At 44.2% G+C, this 26,648-nt stretch overlaps 1 protein-coding gene across 2 annotated transcripts in view; it reads left to right on the top strand.

The window, feature by feature from the left end:
- Positions 1 to 26,245, top strand: part of LOC144600430 (E3 ubiquitin-protein ligase XIAP-like) — a 31,301-nt gene extending 5,056 nt beyond the window's left edge. For both annotated transcript variants that reach the window (XM_078412022.1, XM_078412020.1), the window contains exons 3-7: positions 7,103 to 7,202; positions 10,284 to 10,365; positions 16,203 to 16,248; positions 16,910 to 17,113; positions 24,613 to 26,245. In XM_078412022.1, the coding sequence (XP_078268148.1) occupies positions 7,103 to 7,202; positions 10,284 to 10,365; positions 16,203 to 16,248; positions 16,910 to 17,113; positions 24,613 to 24,803 (623 nt within the window). In that variant the 3' untranslated portion in view covers positions 24,804 to 26,245. The remainder of the gene's footprint in view (positions 1 to 7,102; positions 7,203 to 10,283; positions 10,366 to 16,202; positions 16,249 to 16,909; positions 17,114 to 24,612) is intronic.
- Positions 26,246 to 26,648: the final 403 nt, after the last annotated feature.

Here is a 26,648-nt window from a genome sequence, read left to right as displayed (position 1 = left end):
GTCACCTACAACAGGACCCCACCACTGGCCACATCTTCCCATCCCCTCCCCTCTCTGCATTCCGCAGAGACCGTTCCCTCCGCAACTCCCTGGTCCACTCGTCCCTTCCTACCCAAACCACCCTAACCCCGGGCACTTTCCCTTGCAACCGCACGAGATGCAACACCTGTCCCTTTACCTCCCCCCTCAACTCCATGGTGCTGGAGTAATTAAGGCAGCATTACTGGTGAACATGGTTAAGTGAATATGAAGAAGGGTTTTGACCCGAAACGTCACCCATTCCTTCTCTCCAGAGATGCTGCCTGTCCCATTGAGTTACTCCAGCATGTTGCGTCTATCTTCAGTGTAAACCAGCATCTGCAGTTCCTCCATACACAATACAGATCTGGTATTGAGAACATGCCAGAGTAATATTGTAGTACTAAAGAAAATGTCACTGAAGCCATCCGTATGGGCAAGGGAAGATGTTTTGCATCTCACATTATTAAAGGAATTAGTGTAAGTGTTCGAAAAATCTATGATCTTGCAAATTATTGACAAATTATTGGCGATATAGGGCGGAATGGTGGCACAGCGGTAGAGTTGCTGCCTTGCAGCGCTTACAGCGCCAGAGACCCGGGTTCTGTCCCTATGCTGTCTGTACGGAGTTTGTATGTTCTCCCCATTCCCCATGGGTTTAATTGATTTGGTATAAATGTAAATTGTCCCATAGCATAGCATTAATATGCAAATTATTCTGCTGGTTGGTGCAGAATGGTGGGCCGAAGGGCCTGTTTCCGCGCTGTATCTCTAAACTAAAAATGAAACACATTTATTTTGGAACTGTTTGGAACTAAGCTGAAATGCCTCTGTATTTGGCCACAACTCTGAGTATACTCCAGAGATCAGACAGCATTGCTGTGAGGAATCAATAAACTTTGTTTCTGGTCAATAACTCTTCCTTTTTAGGTGGTTGGGTTAAAATGAGATCTCTTGGAGAGATATCCCATGACAGAACTCGTGGAGCTTTTCAAAGATATGACTTGAATCGCAAGGAAATACCTTTAATTTATGTGTAATTGTATTACGGGTCACAGCGGTAGAGTTGCTGCCTTACAGCGCCAGTGACCCAGGTTTGATCCTGACTGTGGGGCAGTCAACACCAGAGTGTGCACACTCTCTCTGTGGCTGTGGGTTTTCTCAAGTTGCACAGATCTCCTCCCACATTGCAAGGTTTGTCGGTTAATCGGCTTCCATAAATTGCCCCTAGTGTGTAGGATGCAAACATGGGAAAAAATAGAACTAGCGTACGAGTGATCGTTGGTCGGCACGGACTCTGTGGGCTGAATGGCCTGCTTCCCACACTAGATCTCCCAGCCAAACTAAGCCATTGGCATTGTGGAAAGCTTCCCCTGACAAAGTGCCAGTAAAAAAGGGTTGGCTGAAAAGTTAATTTTTATACCAGGAAATAAAAGTTGGGATAAAAGACAGATATGTGTGTTGAAAGAATTTGTCATTTTTTTGCTTACGGCATAATACTATTTACAATGTCAGCAAAGAATTCTACCTGCAACACCTACAGCTATGAAGTTTCAAACAATCCACTCATGATTTCTGAATTTTACATTTCTCAAGCAGACAAGAGCCTCGAGTTGAAATTTGCTAACGTGGCATTGTCAATAGTATTATGGAGTAAGCAAAATAATGCCAAATGAATTTCAATGTCAACTCAGGACTTGTGCCAGATATAATGTTTAGTATTGAAAAATATGTCACTGAATCAACACATGGACAAAGCTTCTCACCGTTTAGAAATACAGTACGGAAATAGGCCCTTCAGCCCACCGAGTCCATGCCGATAAGTGATCCCTGCTCACGAGCACTATCCTACACAAACTAGGGACAATTTACAATTTTATCGAAGCCAATTAGCCTCCAAACCTGTACGTCTTTGGAGTGTGGGAGGAACCCAGGGCACCCAAGAGAAAACACGTACAGGTCACGGGAAGAAGGTACAAGCTGTTGTTAAAGGAATTGGTGTAAGTGTGAGAAGCGTCTGATTTTTTTCAACTCTGAAGCATAATCAAAAACTAAATGCCAGAAAGGTTTGAGGACTGGGGAAATCTATGCATCTAAGAGCTTGATTAAAATCTCATTGATAGTTAAATAAAATGATCACATTGAAGAAAATTGGACAATAAGGACTTCTCCACATTGAGAATGGTATCTGCCTTGATTTACCAGCAGTGGGTTCCAAGGGTTAAATTTGGGGAGAATGAGACAATTGAGAGTGATGTGATTTAAGTTTACAGGCTGCCAAGGGAAACCAAGGTTAGTCAAGAAGCTAATTCGACTGCTTGAGGAGGGTGGGGTGATTCAGCCTAACCATTACAGCAAAGTATTTTGACAGTAAATTAAGGTGACACAATGTGTTACAGGTGATTCCAGTTTGGGCTTTTCATAAATGGCAGTAGCTATTTTTTAATCTATTAATTTCGAATGATATTTTATTTGAGAAAGGACGTCACCCTAACTTCAAAGCCAGAAGCCAGAACTTCAAAGCCTGTCACACGCTGACAGGACTAAATGGGCTCAGCCAGTTTCAACTTGTGGAATGGAAATTTAATTTGTTTTGCGGGTAATGTATTGGGGTAAATTAACATAAAGGCTTTCTGATAACATGCACTTGGATAGTCAGCTTTTAAATTAACTTCACACACCACTTGTAATGCAAATAGATGAGCAACGATGTGAAGGAGTACAGCCAATGTACTCCCTCTGGGGTATAAAGGAAGGAAAGCTAGTTTAGATGAAATAACTTTGCATTGGCACTTGGGAATAATGCGCAGAATTGGTTCCAATGTGGCATCCGATTCAGAATTGAAGGACATTCTTTCAGGAAGGAGATGAGGCTAAATGTCTTTAGTCAGAGGGTGGTGAATCTGTGGAATTCTTTGCCACAGAAGGCTGTGGAGGCCAAGACTGGATATTTTTAAGACGGAGATAGGTAGATTTTTGATTAGTACAGGTGTCGGAAGTTATGGGAAGGCAGAAGAATGGGGTTAGGAGGGAGAGATAGATCAGCCATGATTGAATGGTGGAGTAGACTTGATGGGCCGAATGGTCTAATTCTACTCCTATCACGTATGACTGATGCGCATGCTCAGTTGTGGCACTGGCAGAGCTGTCACCTTTCAAATTAGCCAGAAACGTGGCCTATTCCTTTTCTCCAGAGATGCTGCCTGACCCACTGTTACTCCAGCATTTTGTGTCTATCCCAAATGTAGTTGAATTATTGGTGATGAAAAATTGTAGCAGTGAGCCCTATTAACTGCCACCACCTTGGCACCGCCCCTATTCTTTGCTCGCCTAACAATCAATATAAAACCAAAATAGTCAGCGAATCGGGCAGCATCCTCAGGTCCCCGATTCACCTACTCTGGGCAAAAGACTCTGAGCATCTACCTGATCTATTCCTCTCATGATTTTATACACATCAATAAGATCACCCCTCATTGTCCTGCACTCCAAGGAATAGAGTCCCAGCCTACTCAACCTCTCCCTGTAACTCAGACCCTCTAGTCCTGGCAACATCCTCGTAAATCCTCTCTGCACCCTTTCCGGATTGACAACATCTCTCCTATAACATGGCACCCAGGACTGAACACGATACTCTTAATGCGGTCTCACCAAGGTCTTGTACAACCGCAACATGACTTCCCAACTAGTGAAGTTTTAGAAGCTTCGAGAAGAATAAAGGTTCAAGTTTGCTCTTGATTGATCACAAGAGACAGCATGGAAACGGACTCTTTGTCCCACCAAGTCTCCATCGGCCATCGATCACCCGTTCACATGAATTCTATGTTATCTCATTTTTGCATCCACTCCCCACACTCGAGGGGCAACTTACAGAGGCCAATTAACCAACGAACCCAAACATCTTTGGGATCTGAGAGGAAATTAATGAGGACCAGTGGTTCAAACTGAACGTGATACGATTAATGTCCTACAACATGAATGTCAGTTGTCTCCATTTAGTTGCAATGTTTTGAATATTTCGTGTCATCCAGGTGCAGAACACATGCCGGCTATCTGCGAGTCATCTCAGCAACCCAGCTTGGGGGCATTAATAGTCATTTCTTTAGACAAAACAATGGGGAGGTCATGCAGAGCAGGCCAGAAGTGGGAGGAGTGAATGGCCTCTTGCCTTCAGGCTGTTGCCCAAGGTTTGTTGGCATCAATTTTCCAATCAGATAACCTGTATAGTTATTGCTGAAGCAGGGACTAATCTGTCATATGCAAAACGCACAAGTGCTGGAGTAACTCAGCGGGTCAGGCTGCATCGGCGGAGGGGAATGAATGGGTCACGTTTTGGGTCAGGGGCCCTTCTTCAGACCTTTCTTATCCATTCCCACTACAGCTGCTGCCTGACCTGTTCAATGCCTCCAATACTGTTTTGCTCAGGATTGTCGTATCTGCATTTCATTGGGTCTCTAATCTTGTCACACAGTGTCCAACTGTACGAATTGGATCTATGCACCACTGAACCATTTGGTGTGCAGTCAGCTCGGGATTGCTGTTGCGATCAAGAGGCCAGGATCGGGTTTATTTTCTGACGTGACTTTTTCCATCTGGATTCTTCCAGACTGTAACTGGAAATACTTGGAATCTATTGCTGGTTGTGGTCTATCATTGTATAAGGAGTCACAAGGAATATTCTGCTTGCGTGGCTTACAACCTAACAGTATGAGCATGGAATTCCCCAATCAGGTGACTAACCTTCAAATCTGCCCCCTCTCGTTTATTCCCCCAATCTTCCCTCTGCCTCATCTGGATTCTCCCTCTCCCCTCCCCCATCCCCTTCCACTAATATTCCTTCCTCTGGCTTCACAATTGGCACATCTTCTATCCTTATCTCTCACTTTTTGACTTTTCATCTCTGGCAATTGTCGAGCCATCTTATAATCAAAATATCTTCTCCCCTCTATCCCTCTATCAGTTGCCAGGATTTGTCCTGCCCCCACTTCTCACTTCTCTTCCAGATTTCCATCAATACCCCTGACTGCTCAGTTCCTGCGGACACAGTCAGCTCTCCATCTGGGCCAGAAACTAAACGCAGGTTCACTCTCGAAGCCAACCTGTCACACTGACCATTCCCTTTTCTCTCTCCAACCTTCTGAGAGGGGAAACGGGAACCTGAAAGCTCGGGCATCAAGAGTTAAGAACAGCTTCTTACCCACTACTTTCAGATTCCTGAACCAGTCACTTCTTTCACATGACACTTTCAAACCTCTGCAGACACACTGCCGAAAGCGTTCTGTTGGGGTGCATGGCAGCTTGGTTTGGGAACAGCTCTGCCCAAGGTTGCAAGAATTTGCAGTAAGTTGCAGATGCAGCCCAGTCCATCAGACATCTCACCGTTGAATCCATCTACGCTTCACGCTGCCTCGGTAAAGCAGCCGACATGTCCAGCGACTTGTCCCACCCTGGTCAATCCTCCTTCTCTGAAGGATCGGAATCTTGAAAGTGTGCAATGTCAGACTCAAAAAAAGAGCTTTTCCTACTCTGGTATCAGGCATCTGAACTGTCCTTCCATGAGCGAGGGTATTGTTTGATTCACCTCTATCCCATTGTGGAGATTGGACTTTGTCTAATGCTCTGCAATGCTGGGGATTGTATTCTTCCCCTTTGCTCTGTCTATTGTACTTGAGTTTGATCTGATTGCACCAATGGATGGTATATCGTAGTTCGCCCCGAAATGTCACCTGTTCCTTCTCTCCAGAGAAGTTGCCTGTCTCGCTGAGTTACTCCAACATTTTGTGTCTATCTTTGGTTTAAACCAGTATCTGCAGTTCCTTCCTAAACTGTGTATCTGAGTTAATTGGATGGCATGCAAAACAAAGCTTTTCACTATACTTTGGTACATGTGATAATGATAAATGTAAACCTCTGACCACCCCCCCTCTCCCCCCCCCCCCCCCAACCACATGCTCTTAATGTTAACTGTACCTCATTCGTTATTCCATTATTGAGCTCGAATAGTCGCCGACCAACATGCCCCATCTACACTAGTCCCACGTGCCTGTGTTTGGCTCATATCCCTTTAAACCTATCCATGTACCCATCAAAATGTTTCTTAAATATTGTGATAGTACCTGCTTCCTCTGGCAGCTCGTTCCATATACCTACCACCCTTTGTGTGTGTAAAAAAAAAAAAAGAGTTGCCCCTCAGGTTGCTATTAACCATCTCTCTCACCTTAAACCTAACACGGACTAACCCGTTTGCACTTGGCTGAACTGTTGTTTGAAGGGTGACTGATTTCAGTTGTGACCCACTTCACCAAAAGGTTACTTGACATACTGACTAATGTTTGATTGACGGGAAAAGGATGACATTTACCTCACGCCCACGGCATTGAATTCAATGTTATTGTCATGCTCACTTCTTGCAATGAAGTCGGGGGATTTTTGAACAATTTGCAAAGCACCATCTGTGGTTGTTGGTCACTGACAGATTGGGAAACAAAACTATGGTCTGGTATCAGGTTTCTGAACCGTCCTTCCAGTCTTGCTAGTCGACTGTTCAAGGGAGCTCTGTCTGACAAGGGAGCTCTGACTTTGGTGTTTAGTTTAGAGATACAGTGTTGCAACTCCCTTTGGCCCACCCAGTCCGCGTCGACCAGCGATCCTGTACACTAGCAATATCCTACATTATCCCACAATTTACAATCTTATCCAAAGCCAATTAACCTACAAACTTGGCCCTTCCACCCACTGAGTCCGCGCCGACCAGCAATCCCCGTACACCTACACTATCCCACACACACTGGGGACAATTCACTATTTTTACCAAGGCCAATTAACCTACAGACCTGTGCGTATTTGGAATGTGGGTGGAAACTGGAGCACCTGGAGAAAACTCGCCTGGGGAACGTACAAAGTCCGTACAGGCGGCCCCCTTGGTCAGGATGGAGCCCGGGTCTCTGGCGCTGTGAGGTAGCAACTACCGCTGGCTTACTTGAGGGAAAATATGAAAATATTAAATAAGATTTGTATATTTTAGTGAAGATGATACTTCAGTTAATTTTGATGGTAAATATTAAATTTTGATGTTGAATTTCAGGTGAGGGTGACAACGTGAAATGTTTTCACTGCGATGGAGGCCTGAGAAATTGGGAACATGGTGACAAGGCCTGGGAGCAGCATGCAAAATGGTTTCCAGGGTAACTGCTCAACTTTGTCAACTATTTGTATAATTCCCATGTAAATCATTCACTTAATGTCTTTTTTTGGTTTAGTTTGGGTTCATTTAATTGCATTTATCTCTTTGAAATACAAGCTGTTTTTCCTTTTCCAGAGTAGAATTCTAATGTTCCAACAGGCCCCGTGTCTATTGTAGTCAGCTTCATAGTTTCAATATACTCCGCTTCATAGTCCACAAATTTAGTTGTGAGATACAGCATGGAAACAGGCCCTTCCACAAACTGAGTCCGCACCGACCAGCGATCCGGGCACACCAGCATGATCCTACACACACTTGCGACAATTCACTTTTTTTACCGAAGCCAATTCACCTACAAACCTGTAGTAGTTTGGGGGAAACCGGAGCACTCGGGGAAAACCTACATGGTCACAGGGAGAAAGTACAAACTCCTTACAGACAGTACCCATAGTCAGGATCGAACCCGGATCTCTGGTGCTGTAAGGCAGCAACTCTACTGCTGTGCCAACGTGCAGCCCCTTTTTCCGGTCAAACAAATGTAGGACGAAAGAAGTGAATGCTTCAAGTCCAAACTAATGTGCTCGCACAGAATATGCAAATATTTCCTGCAAGTTTGAACATTTTATTCCAAACTGCGTAAAGAGAATAATAATTCATTTTCTTCATCTTCATTAACAACCTGGATGAAATTGGTTAAACCAGAGAAATTTAAGTGAAGCCTTTTTGTTGTTCCTCCTGTTTATTTCACCTTGCCTTCAATTGTGATCCCTCCAATTTGCCCACCACCACGTTGTTTTAAATGTTCATTTTTATTGTTAGTCTTCCAGGGTAGGAACGTGGTGTGTCTTGGCCACTGAGAAATTGCACCTTGCCGTGCAGCGGTGTAGGGAATTATCGTGGAATATGTTGTGTTGCCTATCTTTCCTGATTGAGATCCGTGGGGCATGAAGTCAAAGATCCAGTTGTATGGTAGTGCACTGAGACCTAGGCCCAAGAGTTAAACGCAGAGTTTGCAACAAGACTAACGGAATATGAGATGTGTAGGAAGGAACTTCAGACCTGAAGAAGGGTCTGGACCCACAACATTACCTATTCCTTTTCTCCAGAGATGCTGGAAGAGGAAGGATAATGACCCACCATCCTGTTTATATCAACGGGACGATGGTGGAGAGAGCCAAAAACTTCAAATTTCTGCGCGTGCATTTTTCCGAAGATCTTTCTTCTTCTTCAGAACATGAAGTGTTGGGCTTCATTGTAAAATGGCAGAGATGGACTGAAGTGGGAGAGGTCTGGTATGTTAAAGTGGCAGCCAACAGGAAGATTCAGGGCATCAGTGAGGAACGTGCAAAGCAATCACTGCAATCTGCGTGTAGCTTCTGCAAGAAAGAGGAGATCACCGAACACCAAATATAAAACACTAAAACACTGGAAAAGTGCAACTGAATTGCTGTTTCAACAAGGAGGACTGTTTGGGTGCCTGGATCTTGAGAAGGGAAGAGCTGTACAGTGACGCAGCAGTAGAGTTGCTGCCTTACAGCGCCTGAGACCCCGGTTCGATCCTGACTACGGGTGTTGTCTGTACAGAGTTTATACGTTCTCCCTGTGACTGCGTGGATGTTCTCTGCATGCTCCGATTTCCTCCTACATTCCAAACACATGTAGGTTTGTATGTAAATTGGCTTCTGTAAATTGTAAATTGTCCCCAGTGTGTAGGATGGTGCCTGTGTATAGAGTTATCACTGGTTGGTGTGTACTTGGTGGGCCGAAGGTCTTGTTTTCATGCTGTATGTCTGAGGCAGAGATAGATACATTCTTGATTTGTAAGGGTGGTGGGGATTATGGGGAGAATGTAGGAGAATGTTGAGAGGGAAAGATAGATCAGCCATGATGGAATGGCGGAATAGACTTGATCGGAGCAGAATTAGGCCATTCTGCCCATCACGTGCTCTGGTGAACTAAAGTAAACTAAAGCATATCGAGAATAACAAATGACTAAAAGCTAAGAGAACAGCCTTTTAAACACGGTGGCTTCAAGACCAAATCAGGGATGGAACTTTTCATTATCTTATCGTGTCCACACATGTTAGATATTGTGTTTCAGCCAAAACTGAACACAACTCTCAGCAATATCATTGTTCATGGTGATTCACTTACTATCTGACGCGGAGCCTTTACACCTTCAAAGCCTGCTGGCCAGAAGAATAAAAAAATTCCAGTTTTGGGTGGCTGCAACTCGTACAATAGAAACTCCCCATCCATTATTGAGCACTTCGCTTCACTACAATCAGCAGCCACTCCTTCCCCTTCCCCACTGGTGCAAGAGTGCCTTGCAGCAACCTGCAGAGGCTTCAACACCATGCTGAACCTGTAACATATCCTCCCAATCAACTCTGGGCTCAGAGGTTCATGTGAATGCTGCCTCAAAATTTCCCCTTGAGTTTTACCCTGAATGTTTTCATTTCTTTGTTACTTTGGTGCTGGAACTACTTTGCTCAACAGCACTGGAATACTAACAAGAAAGACTTGTGTTTCATGAAGGTGGCTTATCAAGTCCAAATAAACTTTTGGAGACCCGATTAAAAGGTTAGGTGGTTTATTAGTATAATTTCTGCAACATCACTGGATGTGACACAGTATCATCATATCATCATATCATATACATACAGCCGGAAACAGGCCTTTTCGGCCCTCCAAGTCTGTGCCGCCCAGTGATCCCCGTACATTAACACTATCCTACACCCACTAGGGACAATTTTTACATTTACCCAGCCAATTAACCTACATACCTGTACGTCTTTGGAGTGTGGGAGGAAACCGAAGATCTTCCCTGGATAGTGACTTTTCCTCCTCTTAGGACACTGGGAACCTCAAAATGGTCCACACTTTTTGAAATCGGTTAGCCAGACCTGTTTGTCTGCAGTTAGAGCATATCATCCCGCCAGGCCTAAAGCATGGCAGTTTTGATGGCGATTTTCAAAGCTAAAGGGAAATATTTGGTACTCGTGAAATTCTCTTCCAGCTCGGACTGCATGGATTTTTGCAAAGAAATTCCAAGAAAATGTTTGTCTTTCTTCTCCAATAGGTGTGCTTTCCTGCTTCAACAGAAGGGCCAGGACTTTATTAACGATGTTCAGTTGAAAAAATTGCAGATGCATTCCACGGGGGTAAGTTGCATTCTTAGACTTTTGTTCCAGATTTGTTCAATGATTTAGTTCAATTCAATAATTCAATGATACTGTGGCGGTGCCCGGGGGTTAGGCCACTCCCTGGGTCATCCCCCTCGGCACTGAGTGGACAGGGGGGGGTTAGGCCACTCCCTGGGTCATCCCCCTCACCACTGAGCGGACAGGGGGGGGTTAGGCCACTCCCTGGGTCATCCCCCTCGGCACTGAGTGGACGGGGGGGGGTTAGGCCACTCCCTGGGTCATCCCCCTCGGCACTGAGTGGACAGGGGGGGTTAGGTCACTCCCTGGGTCATCCCCCTCACCACTGAGTGGACGGGGGGCGTTAGGCCACTCCCTGGGTCATCCCCCTCGCCACTGAGTGGACGGGGGGGGGGGGGGGGGTTAGGCCACTCCCTGGGTCATTCCCCTCGCACTGAGTGGAGAGGGGGGGTTAGGCCACTCCCTGGGTCATCCCCCTCGCCACTGAGTGGACAGGGGGGATTAGGCCACTCCCTGGGTCATCCCCCTCGCCACTGAGTGGACAGGGTTGTAAGGGGTCTGGTGCTACGGGGTTTACCAGAAGGGGCTAGAGTTACTCGTGCGGGAGACTGAAGAGAGTGGATGTTCTGATGCTACATTAAAGTTATTGTTAATCCTTACCTGGCGTCTTGCCTGATTCCTGCTGCGTCCAGACCCACTACAATACTTTATTGCCACCTGTGCCTCGGTACAGTGGTAAAATGCTTTGTTTTGCATACATCCGGTAAAATCACACAGCCGACCTCACCTAGGCAGTGCACACGAGATGCCACGTTACTGGCGCCGACAAAATTACCTAAAGTTCATCGAACAGATTTATCTGCTGCTCGCAGCAGAAAGTGGCGAACCAGGCCTGCCGTTGGCCTCCCCCCGGGTTCCCCCCTCAATCTCCACATCCCCCCCCCCCCCTCCCCTCCCGCCAGGTCCTCCCATCGTTCTCGGCGGCCCCCCCTACACTCTAATTTTTGTGTGAGATTAGAGGGGATTGGACGCGGGTGGTTGGAGTGAAATGCAGTTTTTTGATCGTCAGTTCCACATTCAATTAACTAACATAACCTTTATCCTGGAATAAAGGTTTTTACTATGCACTTGAGCGGCTGCAACAGCAAGTTTCAGCCATGTTTTTCAGTCTAGTTCAGAGATACGGCGTGGAAATGGGCTCTTTGGCCCTCTGAGTCCATGCTGACCATGGGTCACCTCTTCACACTCGTCCCATGTTATCCCACTTTCTCATCCACTCCCTGCACCTCAGGGCCCATTTTAGCAGCCAATTAACCTAACTAACAACGGTTCGTTGTTGCTCTGCAAACTGTTTCATGGTTGGATAACCAATGATGACATGTTTTCCTTCACCGATCCTCGTGGTGTACTGGTGAATTCAGCAGTTCTTTGTCTTCGGGAGAATTGCCTTCACGTGATACTTTTAAGACTTCAGGATGTTCCACAGCACTTAGTATCGGTAAAGTGCTTCCAATGCCATTTCTAAAGTTAGTGTGATCTTGCTGATGAAGATCTGAAACCAGTGGAAAGCAAAACAGCAGCTATTCCTAAGATAGACACAAAAAGCTGGAGTAGCTCAGTGGGTCAGGCAGCATCTCTGGAGAGAAGGAATGGGTGACATTTCAGGTCGAGACCCTTCTTCAAACTCAATGGGTGACGATTCAGGTCAAGACCCTTCTTCAGCTATTCCTTTCATCTTCAAATCACACAGTGATGCTTGGATTACATTGATTACTCGAGATACTTTATAATCTCTTTGAGGCAAGAGCACTCCAGAGCTCTCCTTGTTTGCTCATTCAACACGAACTCTTTTGATGGACAAAACGGTGCAGATATTATCGACAAGAGCAGTATTCTTTTATTCATAATGTTTGCCTAAACTCGCAACAAATTTGGCAGTATTTGAGTTAGTAGCTACCACAGCAGGCAATAATGTATTCCAGAAAATCGAATCCCTAGAGAGGAACTAACATCAATTATATTCCAACACTTGCAGAGTTTAAAATGGTCTCCCCAGGTATCTTTAATTTGTTCAAATAATTATTATTGATGCCATCACCCTTCATACTTTGTTTGCATTCTTATCGAGTCACCGAGGTTTATGTTGCTTTGAGTAAAATCGACCAGGACTATTGACTTTGAACATAGAGTCATCGAGTGATGCAGTGTGAAAACAGGCCTTTCGGCCCAACTTGCCCACACCGGCCAACATGTCCCAGCTACACTAGTCCCACCTGCCCGTGTTTGATCCATATCCCTCCAAACCTGTCCAATCCAGCAGATACAATTCTTCAGTTAAGCAGTTAGTGTAACTCCAGGATCTTTTCCAAGACCACCGCATCATCCCCATCTTGAGATCCAAGAGTCTTAAGGTCATAACAGGAGCAGAATTAGGCCATTCGGCCCATCAAGTCTACTCTGCCATTCTGGCTGATTAATTTTGCCTTCTTAACCTCATTCTCCTGTCTTCTCCCCATGACACCCACACTAATCGAGAATCTAAGGTATCACAAAATGCTGGAGTAACTCAGCAGGTCAGGCAGCATCTAGGAGAGAGGGAATGGGTGACGTTTCAGGTCGAGACCCTTCTTCAGACGATTGTCAGGGGGGGCGGGATAAAGAAAGGATATAGGTGGAGACAGGAAGACAGTGGGAGAACTGGGAAGGGGGAGGGGAAGAGAGGGACAGAGGAATTATCTTAAATTAGAGAAGTCAATGTTCATACAGCTGGGCTGTAAGCTGCCCAAGCGAAATATGAGGTGCTTGAGAATCTAACTATCTCTGTCTTAAAAATATCCATTGGGCACCACAATCTTCTGTGGCAAAGAATTCCACAGATTCACCAGCCACTGACTAAAGAAATTCCACCTAATTTCCTTCCTAAAGGAACATCCTTTAATTCTGAGGATTAAATGACCCCTGGTCCTAGACTCTCCCACAAGTGGAAAAATCCTCTCCACATCCACTCCAATCAGGCCTTTCACCTGACAATACAATAAACGGAACTAATCATTTCTTCAATCATGCGTGTGCGACATCTTGTTCTCATTCTTATTCCGTCTTGTTCTTTTCAGACGATGCATGTAATCAGCTGGTTGTACATTTATCTAAATCAAATTACTTATTTTCCATTGTGTGGCTCGTTCCTTGGTCACATGTCAAACCTCTCGACGTCTGCCTGAACAAAGGTCAACTTCGAATCTAATTAACGTTCTCATTGTCCACATGATTCATTTAGACGGTGTTGAAAGTTTAGTGTTGATTCTTTGGGGAATACCGCAAGTAATCTCATCTATGAGTTGACTTGTTGAACTGTTGGGTTCAGTTCCAGAGCCAGAAACAAATTTTATTCTTAATTCATGGTTTCAAATTTTCAACAATGGTCAACTGAGGTACTTGAATCAAAAATATCAGTGCAGGATGATACTTTCTTTCAACTTTATTCTCTCCCTCTCATCCTTGACTGCAACGATCTATACTGAAAACTATTAGATATATGATGCAGAGCTTGATTTTTGAAAAGCAGAGTTGTAAAATTTTAAATGGTCGCTTCCTTCTCCCAATAACCATGAATACCTTTTAAAACTTAACTTAGAAAAAAGGATCTGTGTCAAACGATTAAAAATATGGGCACCAGGTTCAGTCGTCGTGAACTTTTTTATTTTGTTGTCTTTAGCTAGTACTTGAACAATGTCATGCTTTTTTGATCAATATGACCGTGTTATGTTTCAAAATAATCTACATAGAGTAATATATTCATCCCTGATTTTTTTTTTTCCCCCCCCTTTGGAATGGTTTACCTTTGGTCACTTATATCAGACCAGTAATGTTAATGCCTCACTGAAGCCAGCATGCAGTTTGCAGTTTTTCAATACAATACAATACAATATATCTTTATTGTCATTGTACAGGGGTACAACGAGATTGGGAATGCGCCTCCCATATGATGCAATAAATTAATTAGCTAGTCAGTATTAATTTAAACAACCCAATGAAACAAATTGTGACAGTTTTAAAACAGAATAAAATGCAAGTAGATCTGTGCCGATTCACTGTGCGGTGTGACCATCCGGCTCAGCAGGACCGGTTCATAGCAGCTATGGCCCTGGGGATGAAGCTGTTCCTGAGTCTGGAGGTGTGGGCATAGAAGGCCTTGTATCGTCTGCCCGATGGTAGAAGTTCGAACAGACTGTTGCAGGGGTGTGAAGAGTCTTTGTGGATGCGGGTGGCTTTTCTGAGGCATCGTGTGTTGTAGATGCCCTCCAAGGCTGGTAGCTGTGTTCCGATGGTCCTCTGAGTTCTATGGACTACCCGCTGAAGAGCTTTCCTCTCTGCCTCCGTGCAGCTGAGATACCACACAAGGATGCCATGTGTTAGAATGCTCTATGGTGCAGCAGTAGAATGTCGTCAGCAGCTGTTGGGGTAGACCAGACTTCTTCAGTGTTCTTGGGTAGAACAGTCGTTGCTGTGCCTTCTTGACCAGCGCAGCAGTGTTATTGGACCATGTTAGGTCCTCCGAAATGTGAGTGCCCAGAAACTTGAAGCTGAACACTCTCTCCACACTGTCCCCGTTGATAAAGATCGGGGCGTATTCCCCGTTGTGTGACCTACGGAAGTTAATGATCAGCTCCTTGGTCTAGGTGGTATTTAGGGACAGGTTGTTATCAGAGCACCAGTCCGCCAGGTTCTGCACCTCCACTCTGTAGTTTGTTTCATCGCCGTTGGTGATCAGCCCGATCACCGTTGTGTCGTCTGCAAACTTGACAATGGTGTTGGTGTCGAATGCAGGAACACAGTTGTGTGTGAAGAGGGAGTAGAGCATGGGGCTCAGAACACAGCCCTGTGGTGTGCCGGTACTCAGGGTGATAGTGGAGGACAGGTGCGGGCCCATTCTCAGTGCCTGCGGTCGCTCCAGCAGGAAGTCCAGGATCCAGTCGCATAACGACGAGCTGAGGCCTAGCTGGTGGAGTTTGGTGATGAGCTTGGTGGGGATGACCGTGTTGAAGGCAGAGCTATAGTCAATGAATAGCATCCTCACGTACGTGCCCTGTCTCTCCAGTTGAGTCAGGACAGTGTAAAGAGCCAGAGAGTTGGCGTCCTCTGTGGATCTATTTGCCCTGTATGCAAATTGATGTGTCCAGTGAATCAGGGATGCTGGATTTGATGTGTGAGAGGACCAGCCTTTCAAAGCACTTCATGACTATAGGAGTTAGGGCAACCGGACGGTAGTCGTTCAGGTTGGTGATTTTTGCTTTTTTCGGCACCGGCACTATGGTAGCCGACTTCAGGCACTTGGGGACCTTAGCCAGAGATAATGATAGGTTAAAGATCCTGGTGAATACCTCAAAGAAAGACACAAAATGCTGGAGTAACTCAGCAGGGCAGGCAGCATCCATGGAGAGAAGGAATGGGTGATGTTTCGGGTCGAGGCCCTTCTTCAGACTGATATTTTCAAGATATTATTGAACAATCAGTGAGAATGTAACTGTGTTGCACATCTGGCAGAAATGATGACCAATCAATATCACAAAATATGCCTCTTAAAATGCTGCCAAATGCTAGCTTGCCCTGACTCGGGTACCAATTACCTCCTATCTTCATGTAATTAACCTTCAGTTTGCCAACTCATTTAAGCATTGAGGAATTATGTTGGCAAGAGACCTGTCTTTAATGGGTTTTTGTTTCTATGAGGAGCATTATGCTTGTGGCAACTCTGCTTGTTCTGATGTCTTGAGTGTGCAAAGTTCAAACTTAGTTTGTTACTGACCACAACTTAAATGTAACTGTTTTTGTTTCAGAATCGAGCACTGCCACAAGATGGTCTTTCTCCTCATTCCGAATTCGGTTGGTATTTTTGTTTAGTTTGGTTTAGTTTAGAGACACAGCGTGGAAACAGGCCCTTCGGCCCACTGAGTCCGTGCCGACCAGCGATCCCTGCACACTAACACGATGCAACACACACTGCGGACAATTTACATATATACCAGGCCAATTAACCTACAAACCTGTACATCTTTGGAGTGTGGGAGGAAACCGGAGATTCCGGAGAAAACCCACACAGGTCACGGGGAGAACATACAGAAAAGGACGCGTAGTCGGGATCAAACCACGGGGACAAGGGATGTGGGGAAAAAGCAGGAACAGGGTATTGATTTTGGATGATCAGCCATGATCATATTGAATGGTGGTGCTGGCTCAAAGGGCCGAATGGCCTACTCCTACATCTATTATGTTTCTATGAACCCATGTCTCTGGCACAGTAAGGCAGCAAATCTACCGCTGTGCCACCATGCCACCCTAATGTGCAGCATATTTTGAAATGCAATATTATAACATTGACATCAACAATATGTTGAACCATGAATGTTTGGAATGATTATCCACTAGATTATTAATGAAACTAAGGTTCCGTTGCATCCCTCAGCGAGCACTATTTGGCCGATTAAATATTCTTTATTCTTGGAGCAACAGATTTACTGTAATAGATCTTTGCCCTCTGCATTAGCTTTTTCAGAAAGCTCATTGATGCAGAGTCCTGCCGTTTTGGGTGCTCTTGAAATGGGATTTGACAAGATGCTGATAACGCAGCTGGTGAAAAAGAAGATTGAAATGGCACGCGATACGTACAAGTCTGCGGATTCCCTGGTTGAAGATCTTCTGGCTCTCGAGGTAAAAGCACAAGACCAGGAACACAAGGGGCAGAAAGAAGGTAATACACCATTGCATTGGTTGCTCATCCCCCCCCATCAAACCTCCTCGAGTGGAATAAATCAAGGGACAGCCCTTTAAACCGAAATTAATTGAACAGTGATGGCCCATTTCTACATGCGTTAGTCCAAGCAATGTTTAGGTACCCCAAGCTTTCTTTATCACATTTAATTTGATCATTCCTTTCACCTTCTCCAGAACATGCTCCCTTCTCCCAGTGCTGTACCTTTAGTCGGGGACGAGGAATGATCTGGTGCACAGGAACATGTCATTCTGCTTTGGAACATCTCCAAATTCAACTGCAAATTGATGAGATCTTTCAGCCTCAAATGAAACCTATTTAACCTTTGACTTGAGCAATCTCAATATCCAGAGTCAATCTGTAATCTTAATACAAAACCTCCACACATGCGATACCGATGTCATGCCTGTGTTCAAATGTAGCACGTCTTGAGGGAAGGTAGCATTACTCCAGGTACCAGAGAGATTTTTATTTTAATCTCCTCCTCGATTTTTAGTAAAGAATGTGACTTCAATGGCACTGCACCAACAATAAGGTCAAGATTGCAGGCTTCTGAGCCCTGGCATCCATCCCTTTTCATGTGATTCATTCACGGATTTGGCCTGTGGATTTTATGGCCCTTGAGGCTTAGGTCCGCTCTTTTGTAGTGTTATCTTGGACGTTGAAATTTTACAACAATTTTGCCAAGTCAAGCAATGGAGCTGCTGCTTCACAGTGCCAGAGACCCGGGTTCGATCCTGACTATGGGTGCTGTCTGTACGGAGCTTGTGCGTTCTCCCTGTGTCCTGCGTGGGTTTTCTCCATTGATCTCCGGTTTCCTCCCGCACTCCAAAGACGTACAGGTTTGTAGGTTAATTGGCTTGGTATAAATGTAAATTGTCCCCGGTATGTGTAGGGTAGTGTTAGTGTGCCGGGATCGCTGGTCGGCGCGTTTATTGTCACGTGTACCGAGGTGACTGAGTGTCACATGTAACTCACGACCTGTTTCCGTGCTCCAAAACTAAATCCATAACTGGACTCGGCTTTCAATTTGAAACATGGATGTTATTTACCTGTTGTCGTGTAGTATCTAGCTGAGCAAAGATGTATGCATAACAATAAGATGAACTGATATGAAATTTGATTGATGCTTTGAATAAACAGCATTCCCAGCAGCTGACCCTTTTGCACAGTTAATTAATTGTTAGTTTATTTTTTCAATTAAGTGCAAGAGCCTCAGACTTGCCGATTTTAAAATATGCATTTTTAACATTGAAGTTCCTTTCTATAAATGTCCTGGTCTGATATTATTCAGAGTACTAAATACTAATACATGGTGCATATCTTTTTATATTAGAATTTAATTTTATTCCCCTTTTTAAATTAGGAGGTAATTTAACCTTTCACTTGGCATTCTGATTGAAAATGTCTTGATTTGTTAAAATGTTATTTTTCGTATCATGGTACGGTTAGCGTTCAGGCCATTTAGTCTATTGACGAGCAATTTAGTTTAATGACTATTGACCTCAATTATAGAACAATCCAATCATCCCATTCTGATTCTTTTCACATTGCTCTCAAGTACTTGAGTCCCATTACGAGGAAAATCTCTCGTGTTTTAGGAAAGATGTTGTCAAGCCGGAATGGGTACAGAAAAGATTTACGAGGATGTTGCCAGGATTTGACGGTCAGAGCTGCAGGGAGAGGTTGAGTAGGCTGGGACTCTATTCCTTGGAGTGCAAGAGATGAGGGGTGATCTTCGAGAGGTGTACAAAATCAGGAGTCATTAGAGTCATAGTGGAAACAGGCCCTTCGGCCCAACTTGTCCACACCAGCCAACAATGTCCCAGCTACACTCGTTCCACATGCCTGCGCTTGGTCCATATCCCTCCAAACCTGTCCTATCCATGTACCTGTCTTAACTGTTTCTTAAACGCTGGGATAGTCCCAGCCTCAACTACCACTTTTGACAGCTTGTTCCATACACCCACAACTCTTTGTGTGAAAAGGTTACCCCTCGGATTCCTATTAAATCTTTTCCCCTTCACCTTAAACCTATGTCCTCTGGTTCTCGATTCACCTACTCTGGGCAAGAGATTCTGTGCATCTACCCGATCTATTCCTCTCATGATTTTGTACACCTCTATAACATCTCCCCTCATCCTCTTGCGCTCCATGGAATAGAGACCCAGCCTACTCAACCTCTCCCTGTAGCTCACACCCTTTAGTCCTGGCAACATCCTCGTAAATCTTTTCTGAAACCTTTCAAGCTTGACAATATCTTTCCTATAACATGGTGCCCAGAACTGAACACAATATTCTAAATGATGAATAGATCGTGTAGATGCGCAGAGTCTCTTGCCCAGAGTAGGTAAATCAAAGACCAGAGGACATAGGTTTAAGGTGAAGGGGAAAAGATTTAATCGGAATCTGAGTGGTAACCTTTTCACACTAAGGGTGGTGGGTATATTGGAACGAGCTGCCAGAGGAGGTAGTTGAGGCAGGGAATATCCCAATGTTTAAGAAGCAGTTAGACGGGTACATGGACAGGACAGGTTTGGAGGGATATGGGCCAAGCGCAGGCAGGTGGGACTAGTGTAGCTGGGACATGTGGGTCAGTGTGGCCAAGTTGGGGTGAAGGGCCCGTTTCCACGCTGCATCACTCTATGACTCCCTGACTGTTTCCACCAGCCTGACCGACATGCAACTACCCGTTTGGAGAATTTCCCAATCTCCCGTGGATCTGTTCTCCACACTTCAGGTCCGTCCATCTTGCCCAGGAAGTACTGATGGAGACAACTTCCTGTGACTCTCTCTCAACACAATGACCATGGACACATCGATCAAATCTCACCGTGACCTCTTCTTTGACTAAAAGAGAATAATTCTACTTCCATTTTAGTCCTGCGACCGATTAGCCTCATCTATGAAATCATCATTTCTTATGAGACAGACATAAAATGCTGGAGTAACTCAGAGGGACCGGCAGCATCTCCGGAGAGAAGGAATGGGTGACGTTTTGGGTTGAGACCCTTCTTCAGACTGAGAGGACGTCTTCAAAGACATCCGTGTCTCTTCTTTCAGACCATGAACACGGTTTCTCTAAATTTATTTGACAAGAATCCAATAATCCAGTCCCCTTCAAAACATCAATGTGTCCTTCATATTCTATGCCATTCTGTTTGCTTCTTGGTGCCTGTTTTATTGTTCACCTCTTCATTTCACCCATGATATTCATTCTTGTTCTCGGTGGAATTATTCACCTGGCATGTGTAGAGTTGGTTTCTTTATATTTGATTTCCTATAATGCAAGATCAGTGGAGGCAGGATGTGGTCATTCAGGCCACCTAGGCCTATTCGGCGCTCACCTGGCCCGTGCGCCGCGCCACATTTTCGGGGGGATTTCCAGGGGGAATTTCATTGTGCCACAATCCATAAATTCCTAAATGTCTTTAAAAAAAATTTCAAGATGCAGGTCCACCACTGACATCTGGCATCCTTGGTTCCAGACCCTTTCTGGATTACCCGTTGTGCCAGACCATCAGGGGTCATGCCTGAACGGTCCACTGAGGTGTCACGATATCAGCCCTCAATGTTGTCTGTGGGAACAGATCTGCCCGCTCTGGCTGGGCCGGAGTTCCAGAGCCCCGGTCACGGGAGCAAATTCGATTGGCCACAGAAGTCCCGATGAGGTTGAGATTGGCCGTCTCACCTAGCCTTGACGCCACATTTTCGGGGGGATTTCCAGGGGGGGGATTTCATCTGTGCTCTCGTAATTTTGTCTGGATTAAAGATGCCGGACGACCAGATGCTGGAAAATTGGTGGCAGACCTGTATCTTAAAATGGGTGGGACAATCTAGCATGGCCATACTACCATGGCTTTTCAGTTTGTTTTATTAACAGTTAAGGCCATGGCTTTTTGTGTTTAACTCAATTATTGATTTTTTGACAAGAAATTGTTCATAATTCAATCTGTGTTGCCTTAATGTCCCTTAATTATCGATTTGCCCACATCATCCTCAACAGCTTGTTCACCTATTATTTCCATAATCCAAGTGATCGAAGTACTTCTTGTACATTGAGTCCATCCGATTAGCCTCATCTATGAAATCATCATTTCTTATGAGACAGACATAAAATGCTGAAGTAACTTAGAGGGACCGGCAGCATCTCTGGAGAGAAGGAATGGGTGACGTTTTGGATTGAGACCATTCTTCAGACTGAGAGGACGTCTTCAAAGACATCCATGTCTCTTCTTTCAGACCATGAACATAGTTTCTCTAAATTTATTTGACAAGAATCCAATAATCCAGTCCCCTTCAAAACATCAATGTGTCCTTCATATTCTATGCCATTCCGTTTGCTTCTTGGTGCCTGTTTTATTGTTCACCTCTTCATTTCGCCCATGATATTCATTCTTGTTCTCGGTGGAATTATTCACCTGGCATGTGTAGAGTTGGTTTCTTTATATTTGATTTCCTATAATGCAAGATCAGTGGAGGCAGGATGTGGTCATTCAGGCCACCTAGGCCTATTCGGCACTTACCTGGCCTGTGTGCCACATTTTCAGGGGGATTTCCAGGGGGGGATTTCGTCGTGCAACAATCCACAAAATTTTCAAGATACAGGTCCACCACCGACATCCGGCATCCTTGGTTCCAGACCCTTTCTGGATTATCCGTTGTGCCAGACCATCAGGGGTCACTTCTTGAACGGTCCGCTGAGGTGCCACGATATCAGCCCTCAATGTTGTCTGTGGGAACAGATCTGCCCGCTCTGGCTGGGCCGGAGTTCCAGAGCCCCGGTCACGGGAGCAAATTCAATTGGCCACGGAAGTCCCGATGAGGTTGAGATTGGCCGTCTCACCTAGCCTGGGCGCCACATTTTCGGGGGTATTTCCAGGGGGGGATTTCATCTGTGCTCTCGTAATTTTCTCTGGATTAAAGATGCCGGACCACCAGATGCTGGAAAATCGGTGGCAGACCTGTATCTTAAAATGGGTGGGACAATCTAGCATGGCCATACTACCGTGGCTTTTCAGTTTGTTTTATTAACAGTTAAGGCCATGACTTTTTGTGTTTAACTCAATTATTGATTTTTTGACATGAAATTGTTCATAATTCAATCTGTGTTGCCTTAATGTGCCTTAATTATCAATCTGCCCACATCATCCTCAACAGCTTGCTGAAGGGTCTCGACCCGAAACGTCACCCATTCCTTCTCTCCCGAGATGCTGCCTGACCTGCTGAGTTACTCCAGCATTATGTGAATAAAAAGCTTGCTCACCTATTATTTCCTTAATCCAAGTAATCAAAGTACTTCTTGTACATTGAGTCCATCCTTCCCACCATTAATGTAATGGCCCAAACTGCCTAGATGGATGCTTCTCAAGATGACCCTACTCTGCTTCTTACATGCACCTCCAATTCCTGCATTGATACAATGGTGCACAAGAACGTTGGGCCTGGCCATGGTTCTGTTGGCCATTAATATTGCCAGCGTTTCTCTTTTTCTCTTTCTCTTTCTGATGCCTTGCTTGTTGAGAATCTCCAGCATTTTCATTTAAATTCAGATTTCAAGCAAGTGCAGTTTATCAACTTTTTTTCCCCCTGTTCTTGCCGTTGCTATTTTTTTAGATCTGTCCAAATGGATTCTATTAAATGGTTTGAGCTCATCTTTGTTTCTCCAAATCACTTGTCCCCCTTTATTTTTAAATATTGGAACTACTCCACATCCTTTTTCAGTTTTCCTTTTCTCTTTTCATAATCACCCTGGAGATCTATCCTCCTCCTCTCATTCCGTCTCTGACCTCTTCTTCACATGCTTCTCTTAACACTTTCTTCCCCCTCCCCAATGTTCCACACATCATTTGAGTGACTGACAACTACATGTCACAACTCTGAGACTGCTGTAATTTCCCTGTGAATCTGCTCTATAATCTTCACTCTTTGGTAACTCAGAGTCATAGACTGATACAGTGTGGAAACAGGCCCTTCGGCCTAGCTTGCCCACAACCGGCCAACAATGTCCCAGCTACACTCGTCCCACTTGCCTGCGCTTGGTCCATAACCCTCCAAACCTGTCCTATCCATGTACCTGTCCAACTGTTTCTTGTACGATGGGACAGTCCCAGCCTCAACTACCTCCTCTGGCAGCTTGTTCCATGCACCCACCACTCATTTGAAATGGGAAGTGCAACTTTGATAGAAGGGAACACTTTTCTATCCAGGATTGCCAAGAACACAGTTCCGCCTTGTCTTATGACAATAGACAATAGACAATAGACAATAGGTGCAGGAGTAGGCCATTCAGCCCTTCGAGCCAGCACCGCCATTCAATGCGATCATGGCTGATCACTCTCAATCAGTACCCCGTTCCTGCCTTCTCCCCATACCCCCTCACTCCGCTATCCTTAAGAGCTCTATCCAGCTCTCTCTTGAAAGCATCCAACGAACTGGCCTCCACTGCCTTCTGAGGCAGAGAATTCCACACCTTCACCACTCTTGCCATGCTTCGTTTGTTATCACTTTATTGTAAAGCTTTTCACTGTGCCTCGGTACGCATGACAATAAACTAAACTAATCCCATGTGATTTAGGCTTATCAATTTGCCAATCTTATCCACCACTCTTTTTGATGTTTACACATCTTTATTCTCACCCTGATTCTTGATTTTAGTCCTCTTTATTCTATTCCCACTCGCAAATGTATTACTCATTATTCTTGAATTATTTTATATTATTGCAAATGTACTTTTTTTCCCCACCACATTCTGTAACCCATCAGTCAGCCAACTTAAAGTGCTCCTCAACCACAGTCACTTTCCCACAAGTTCTCAGTCCGACGACGTGTCCATCTTAAACTCAGCACCACTCTTAATTCCCTTAATCCAAGATGGCGCCCAAGCCAGGCGACTCTGTGTGTGTGTGTGTGTGTGCGCTAGTCATGGTGGTGAATCTGTAATCACGCATTATAATCGTTCCACATTTTTAAATCTCTACTCCAACAGCATCTGTACACTGTGGATGGCTCAATTGTAATCGTGTATTGTCTTTCTGTTGGCTGGTTAGCACGCAACAAAAGCTTTTCACTGTACCTCAGTACACGTGACAATAAACTAAACTCAAAGTCCCAAGGATGAAAAGACCAACTTCCTCCATTCTGCCACTTCTCTTGTCCCACATTTAATCTGCCTTGCCTTCCTATTTCCATTTTCACTTTGTTTGTCATGCTGGCACTAATTTAGAGATTACTGCCTCAAGGATTTTTCAATGAATTTACCCACTCCCTTCTCCCCTTGAAACTCGTATGTTAACAAGACCTTATGTTGTCTGAAATACAAGCTGTAAATGCTGGAAACATTCAGCAGGTCAGGCCACATTCGTGGGAAGTGAAACTGTTAACATTTCAGATCAAAAGTGCTTTATCAGAAGTAGCAAGAGTATTTTCAGGATCCGTGTCTTCAGTTCTTGATGTTTTTTTTCTGTCTGTTTTCATAGCTACAAATGTAGAAGAACAACTGAAAAAACTGAAGGAAGAGAAGGCCTGTAAAATTTGCTGGGATCGAGATGTTTGCATTGTCTTTCTGCCTTGTGGCCACATAGCCACGTGCAAAGAATGTTCCGCTGTAAGGACTTGCCCTATTTGTTGTTCCAAAATTCTGGAGCGAGTTAGAATATACATGGCTTAATAAATTCAAGAGCAACTTGAATATGCAACTGTTGCAAGTTCTGAAAATATTGAGATTTATATGACTTTGACATTCCCTATTTAACATATTTTATGCAGTGATGAATTAAAATCATTATATTATAGGTTTAATGGTATTCAAATTAATCTTAACTTAATAATACTTGGCTGTCTAAGCAATGTGATGTACAAATTAAAGTGAATTTTGACTTACGGTTTGAAAAGACCATGACCGATCAAATGCTTTGATATTTTAATGAAACGTGAATCAGAGGATTTTTGCAGTGGTGTTCTTTAAGAAGTGGAATATTTTGAAAGGTCTTCTGAGATCTTGGAAGTTTGGAATATTCAACGCATGTAATTTTAATATAATGGAATTTGACAACATTTGGACACTCGGGGTGAAGAACAGCATTGAACTAAAGAGTTACTTTATAGAACCTTACAAAATATTCAGTTCTAGTCATGTTACAGTCCTTGGGCATGTCTGTAGTCATGCAACAACTCTGCTAGTAACAAAGAGGTGGCGGTGGAATTACCATGTGGTGACTTTGTGGCGTTCGATCCACAACTGTGTGTATTCTGATCTCTATTTCAAAATGCTTTCATTTACTTAAAGAAAGTGCTATTAAACAAATGGAGGGTGAAAGAACCAGGAATTCTCAGCTCTGCCCCAGGGTAATAACAATCTTTGTTCAGGATTAGCGCTGAGAATGAACTGTTGTGAAGTAAAGCAGAGCTCAAAGTACTTTAAGTATAAAGGGGTTGAATTTAATTGCAACAATTCTGATATCAATAGTCTGTGTTACGAGAGTTGTATCTAACGTTCAATCTTGGATTGTACAACAGCATCTGTTCTGAGCAAATTATTACACCTCTCATCTGTTTAAGGCCATTAGGGATGGTAACACTCCTCTGTCATTCTGATGTAGGGTCAGGTTTGTCAAAGTGCAGGAAGGAACTGGTTTAAACTGAAGATAGACTCAAAAAGCTGGAGTCACTCAGCGGGTTAGGTAGCATCTCTGGAGAAAAGAAATAGGTGATATTTCGGGTCGAGACCCTTCCTCAGATTCCTTCAGACTGAGACTGAAGATGGGTCTTGCTTGACCTGACACGTCACCTATTCTTTTTCTCCAGTGATGCTGCCTGACCCCCTGAGTTACTCTAGCTTTTTGTGTCTATCATCATTGCTGCTTGTAACAGTGGGCCGAAGCTTTGAGGATATGTCATGGAATACTTTTTTTTAAATGCTAAAGACTTTATTCAGTTACCATTAAAACATTTGCAAAATGGGATGTGGAAGTTGAATGTCCCTTTTTAAAGTGGATGTGAAAGGAGTGAACGTATAAATCAATGCTGATTAACCTTTGACTGGGATCAGGCTGCAGATGAACTAGATTTTGGATCACAGGTATCACAAAATGCTGGAGTAACTCAGCAGGTCAGGCAGCATCTAGGAGAGGGAATGGGTGACGTTTCGGGTCGAGACCCTTCTTCAGACTCTTTAGTCTGAAGAAGGGTCTCGACCCGAAACGTCACCCATTCCCTCTCTCCTAGATGCTGCCTGACCTGCTGAGTTACTCCAGCATTTTGTGACACCTTCGATTTGCACCAGCATCTGCAGTTATTTTCCTAGATTCTGGATCATGTACGCACTGGGTTTGATCAATTTTTCAGAAAAGCACTTGTGATGGACCAAAGGAGTAAAATATATTAATTACATATTTTTTAAGAATTGTGTTAACCTGTACTTTTTTTTGAGTTGTTCTGATTTGACACTTCTTGGTAAATATTTTTAAATTATAATTGAAAATTTTATAATAAAAGTTGATGACTGAATTATGGT

This window comes from Rhinoraja longicauda, chromosome 15 (assembly GCF_053455715.1).
Source record: "Rhinoraja longicauda isolate Sanriku21f chromosome 15, sRhiLon1.1, whole genome shotgun sequence".
Taxonomy (NCBI): Eukaryota; Metazoa; Chordata; class Chondrichthyes; order Rajiformes; family Arhynchobatidae; genus Rhinoraja; species Rhinoraja longicauda.
This window is presented reverse-complemented; position numbering and strand designations above follow the sequence as displayed.